The sequence below is a fragment of the Musca autumnalis genome, unplaced genomic scaffold (genome assembly GCF_047663935.1).
Source record: "Musca autumnalis isolate F117 unplaced genomic scaffold, ASM4766393v1 scaffold_5, whole genome shotgun sequence".
NCBI lineage: Eukaryota > Metazoa > Arthropoda > Insecta > Diptera > Muscidae > Musca > Musca autumnalis.
The window spans coordinates 198,686,187-198,692,081 of NW_027412088.1; the positions used below are offsets into that span (position 1 = coordinate 198,686,187).

The following is a 5,895-nucleotide window of genomic DNA, read 5'->3' on the forward strand; positions in this document are numbered from 1 at the left end:
AAAGGCGTAAGACAGGGTTGTATACTATCCCCTCTTCTATTTAATGTATATTCCCAAAAAATTTTTGAGGAGTCAATATGTGGGAAAAATATCGGAATTAGAATAAATAATACATTCATAAACAATATACGTTATGCCGACGACACCACATTACTTGCAAGCAGCCTCGCAGGATTACAAAAGCTAGTAGATGCTCTAGAACATTCTAGTACGTCATATGCCTTAAAGATTAATATAATGAAGACGAAGTATATGATTATAAGTAGAAGAAATATCGAATCCAACATTCCCTTATGCATTAATGGAACTCAAATAGAAAGAGTCTCCAAATTCAAATACCTCGGAGTGCAAATTAATGACCACTGGGACATATCAAAGGAAATAAAATGCCGAATTGAAATGGCAAGAAACTCTTTTTTTAAATATAGAAACATACTAACGAGCCATGACATAACCATGGAAACTAAAAAACGATTTGTTAAATGCTACATTTGGTCCGTTTTATTATACTCGGCAGAAACATGGACTCTTAAAGCAGCAGACGAAAGAAGACTGCACTCGTTTGAGGTTTGGATATACCGACGGATCTTAAAGATATCCTGGACAGATCACATCTCAAATAATGAAGTACTGAGACGAATGAACACCGAAAGTCAAATGATCAGATTGATAAAAACGAGAAAAACTGCTTATTTGGGACACCTTATGAGAAATAGCAAATATAATCTCCTCCAAGCAATCATAAGAACCAAAATAGAAGGACGCCGACCAAGAGGGAGACGAGAAATAACATGGATCAAAAACATTCTGGAATGGACAGGACACCAAGATGAAATAAGCCTTTTAAGCACCGCCAGAAACAGAGAACTAGCTATTATAGAATGAAATTTTTAATTTTATAACATATAACCAAATAACTCTAATAATTAACATTGTATGATCGCTAATATCCGAATACGGATTTGCAAATAAAGAAGAAGAAGAAAAACAAAACTAAACTTCGAGAATAAAAGAAATAAATAAAATATTTGAATGAAACTTTCTTTTCAATTAATACACTAATTCATACTGTGTAACAGTAATATAACAGACATTTAACTATTTCTTATTTCGAAATGCCAAATCTTAGTAATATGTAACATATTATCTTAAAAACATGTTTATTACATTCATAACTCTTCATTAAATGCACCAAATGAATGCATCAACTTTCCTTATATCTATATATGTATGTACATATGCATGTATGCATATCACATCAGTCTTTAATAGCCATCTTCATCCACATTATTATAATTGATAATAATTTGACTGAGATCATTATCCATATTATTGATATCATCTACTGCTACATCCTCAATAATTATTTGCTGCTCGCCTTCCATGAGATTTCCAATTTCTCCAATAAATACTTGATTACCGTGTGTTGTTTGATCTAAATATTCATTGTTTGTTTCCTGATACTGATAATGGATATCATTTTCATAGATTTGACCATTTTCATCCAAATCAATTTCAAAATCTCTATATAATGTTGATTGATTTATATCGTCATCATTGGATTCATCATCTTCATCATATGGTACTATGGGATAGTACATCATTCCCACATCATCATCATCATCATCTGACAGAATATCCTCTCCTGTGGCCTTAGCTTTTGTAGATGTGTGTGGAGGTCGTTGTTTGGCAACATAAGTTTTGGTGGATAAAATTTGTGAAATTGCCATGGTTTTATTATCTGACGTTTGCACTAAATTAAATTCATCTGGTGTAAGCAATTCTATCAAGGTTTTGGTACTTTTAACATAGCGCTCTATTTGATCCGATGGGACACTGTGTTGGTCAATATAATGCCGTCTTATGCTACCGACATGGGAGAAAAGGGCATAATCATGTCGACACAAAAAGCAGAGTAGAGTTTTTTCTGTTATGGGGTGTGTTTGTTTATTGTGTTGCAGCTTTTGTTGTCTTGTCTGGAAGATAAGTTTGCACTTAAAACAGCCGTAGAAAAATTTCCCCGTCTTTTTTGTTATTCTCATTTCCTTTAACCACAAATATTCTTGACGTTCTTCCGAAGTATATGGCACTTTTGAAACATGATGTGGTTTTGTTCTCCTGGCAATTTCATCGCAAGTACCATACTCTACAGTATGGCACCTAGACTGATGTTGCCGTAAATATCTCAGTATATTCGAAGAATAATTACAAACCCCACACGGATAACGTCTTTTCAAATGTTTATCTTTTATGTGGAAATTGAGATTACCAGCGGAACTGTATGCAGCTCCGCAGGTTTTACATACAAATGATTTCTCATTATGAGGTTCTTTCTTGTAAATGCGCTTTTTCGGAATGTCAGCATGTTTACATTGTTTTGCCATTAGCCGGGTGTAGTGCATACGAGGACATAGGTGGCATGAATGTTGTGGAGGGAAATGTTTTATACGATGACGTCTCAAATCAATACGCCGTTGAAAATCATCATAACAAATGTCACAGAGCAATGGTTCTGGCGGATCATCGTGAGTATGATTATCCTCCGATTCGGTTTGAGTATCTTCGTCACCAAACACCAACTCTACATCGGCTAAATTGGCATCACGTACAGATCTTCTGCTCTTTTGACTTTCTTTATATAACATCCATCTGGGATAACGCCATATGTCATTGTGATCCTTCTTTCCTGTGTTGTTTATCCATAATATATTCTTATTGCATTTTTGTATGTTATCTTTAAGGAATCTCTCCAATATTTTATAATATTCTGGAAATGTGGCACTGAATTTTTTACCCATATCCTCAGCTTTTTCCAAGGAACGTAGTGTACGATTAAACCATATATAAATTCGCTGTATACTAAGACGTACCTCTACATCATTCATGCTGATATTAAATTTTTCATTCATGTGTATACGCAGCTCACTAATACTATTGCGAATTTTCTCTAAAACAGCCTGTGTTTTACTTTCTTGAAAATCATATAATTCTGGATATTTTTCCAACTGTTGTAGGAACTCATAAACTATTTTACGATTTGTTAAACCAAATAATATCTGAAAGAGAGAGATGGATAAGTAAACTGAGTGGGGGAATTCCATTTCCAAACGAAAACTTACTCCACAGCCATTTGTTGAACTTGGATAATCATCTTCATTTTCATCATTTGATGGCATATCATCTTCAGAATCGATATAGCGTGCCGGAAATGGTGTGTGACGATGTGATGTGTTGGCGTTCGTCACTTTTCGATCTTCATTCTAGAAAGGCATTAAATAATATAGAGAATTATTATAATGTTGAAATCATATCCTTTAATGCATATACAGAAGAAGTCCTGTATTGTCGACCAATCATACTATTTGTCAAACATACCGGTAGCACTGGTTCAATTGTGGTTGTCACAATGGTTTCTCTTGGTTGCTCCTGAGCATTCTCCTCAGCAACAGTATCTCGATTTTTAGGAGAAATATGCGTGCCATTATCTATTCCAAAACTTTCATATGTTTCTTGAGTTTCCTAGAATAAAAAAAATAAACATAAATTATCATTGGTGGGAGTGAGCTAAACCACTTTTTAACAACAATCTAAAGCACATATTTATAGGCGAGCAAAATCACGTTAAGGACAAACCAGATGATATGCAGATGAAAGAGGCGCAAATTGTGGTATTTATATAAACTTTATTGTTTCTCACCTCTTCAACTTTAATTTCATGTTTGAAACTGCACTCATCTTCTGGATCTTCATTTGATGGCCACTCATTTGCTATTAGAGTGGGTAAATCAGTTAATTCATCCTGCTTCGTTTTACAGTCCAATGGCGTATCCAAGCTTGCTGTATCATCTAGAATTTCCCAATTATCGTACTCATCTTCATTAGAAGACCAATCATTTGCTATTAATGATGGCAAATCAGGTACTGGTGTAAATTCTTTTTTAAAAGTTATATTTTCTTCCTTAATATTTACTGAAGATCCTTTAGTTAATTGATCCAGTTTCTCGGCAAGTTTAACATCAAAATCATGCATAGCTATTTTTCTCAATTTTAAAGGAGTTATCGCAGACGAAGCTGTTTCAATAGATTGCGGGTGTAAACGTTTATCCCCCAAAGGTATGGCGTTTGATTTGTTATCGTCTTCGTTTGCATTATTTTGCTTTTTAACACTATTCGGATGCATGCGCTCAATGTGCCTTATGAAACTGGTACATTTCCTAATGGAAAACTCTTCATAACAATAAAAACAATTTATGGTAAAATCTTGGGCAGCAATAATGCCACAAATGCTATCGTTACAGGTAAATCTGGAAGGAAGAACAAACTTTTGTTAGTTATAAAAGGACAGATGAGAAAAAAATTAATCATACTTTGTTTGCACCAATTTGGATTGCTTGTGGACAATGGGTTTGATGGGTAGAGTATTACTTGTTTGCATTAAACTCCTCGTGTAGTTGTCTTTTCTATCATGATCACTGCTACAGCTTGTGGATTCATATAGATAATCTTGTACAGACATAAGGATGTCATCTTCATCTATTATTATATCCTCATTATCTGATGCCTCTATGCCTTCCAAGAAGTTGGGATTTTCTTCTTGTTCAGATTTGATTGACATTAGAAGTGACCTTTCATTTTCGTCCGTCGCCACATTTAACTGGTCCACTTGGATTTGTGATCCTGTAGCCTTTTGTTTTAATAAGCTTTGGCGGCTCACTGGTAAAAATGTTTCCTGAACAAATTCTTCCATAATGAAATGCTGAAAAAAAATAATCTAAGTTAAAAATTTCTAACAAAAGTAACAAAACCTTACCTTTTAGTCCTTATAGTTGGCAGAAGAGCCTTCTCTTGGGGTATTCTCACTATCGTGTCTTCGGTCTATGTCCATGTGGTGGTGAAGTCTTTATAAAACACTGTGTCATTCCTTTGCCGAATGTATGAAATGCCAGTAATTCAGAATACTGTTGTTGTATGCTTTTAATAAAATCTAACTAAATATGAGTGTCTGGTTAGGTTTCTTGCATCAAAAACTGTAAACAAATTGTGTTAACGTACTGTAAGAATACAATTTGTACAAACAGACCTAATATATTCATAAATTGTATTTTGAGTTATTTTGTTCACATATTCTCGCGCTCTTTTTACTTACCGCCTTACAACATCTTAAGCATTAATACAAACTCTAGTTTAATTCATATTTCCACCATTTCCACCTTGTTTTATATGGTTTTGTTTTGTTTATTTTTTTTTATTTCTTAGTAAAAATGCTGCTGATGTATGGTGCTTTGAGAGAACGAAAACAAATAATTCTTCTTCTTACATGTGACATTCACTTTGAAATGTTCTCCGTTGTTAATCACTTTGAAATGATTACATGAGAACAGTGACGAAGCCGTTTGTAAGGCAAGGTACGTGTCTCTGCTAAACACAATTATTGCCATATCAAAGAAGAAAACATCAGAAAAAGGAAAAACAATAGCATAAATAAATTAGGCTTAAATTTCATAGAAAGAACCGTTTCATAATTAACGTATGCATTTTTAAAGAAGAAAATATTTATGTACATAATTGTGATTTTATAGAACCTTTACAGAATATTTAGAAAGTATTCCCTTTACACGATAACGGATTTTGTATAGACGATATCAGAAATAGGAAGAAACAATAGCATAAATAAATTAGGATTACATTTATGATATTTATGATCATAATTAACGTATGTATTTTTATAGAAGAATAGACATATGTATATAATTGTGATTTTATATAACTTTTACAGAATATCTAGAAAGTATTCCCTTTAGAAGATAACGGATTCTGTATAAATGAGCCGCAAGGAGTCTTTGTAGAAAAAAGGGACATTTTTTTAAGCGGAATGCGGATTTCGTATACAAGTTG

At 33.5% G+C, this 5,895-nt stretch overlaps 1 protein-coding gene across 5 annotated transcripts; it reads right to left on the bottom strand.

The window, feature by feature from the left end:
* Nucleotides 1-872: 872 nt before the first annotated feature.
* On the bottom strand, nt 873-5,305 carry LOC141405006 (uncharacterized). 5 transcript variants are annotated; one of them, XM_073988917.1, is made up of 7 exons: nt 5,147-5,305; nt 4,811-4,988; nt 4,368-4,756; nt 3,698-4,304; nt 3,376-3,519; nt 3,120-3,260; nt 873-3,056 (listed from the first exon to the last, which is right to left on the bottom strand). In XM_073988917.1, exons 3-7 carry the CDS (start codon nt 4,745-4,747, stop codon nt 1,266-1,268), a joined length of 3,063 nt encoding a protein of 1,020 aa, XP_073845018.1. In that variant the 5' UTR covers nt 4,748-4,756; nt 4,811-4,988; nt 5,147-5,305; the 3' UTR covers nt 873-1,265. The 5 variants fall into 5 exon arrangements, with proteins under 5 accessions (XP_073845018.1, XP_073845015.1, XP_073845016.1 ...); XM_073988914.1 differs by having other exon boundaries at nt 4,811-5,027; XM_073988915.1 differs by having other exon boundaries at nt 4,811-5,051; nt 5,147-5,304.
* Between the last annotated feature and the right edge of the window lie 590 nt (nt 5,306-5,895).

Bases quoted from the DNA above. Each gene is read 5' to 3' on its own strand.
- LOC141405006 (XM_073988917.1), bottom strand. From the start codon at position 4,747: ATGGAAGAATTTGTTCAGGAAACATTTTTACCAGTGAGCCGCCAAAGC. The intron at 3,520-3,697 runs GTGAGAAACAAT...TTTTTATTCTAG, and splicing joins ATGAAATTAAAGTTGAAGAG to GAAACTCAAGAAACATATGA. The intron at 3,057-3,119 runs GTAAGTTTTCGT...TCTCTCTTTCAG, and splicing joins GTTCAACAAATGGCTGTGGA to ATATTATTTGGTTTAACAAA.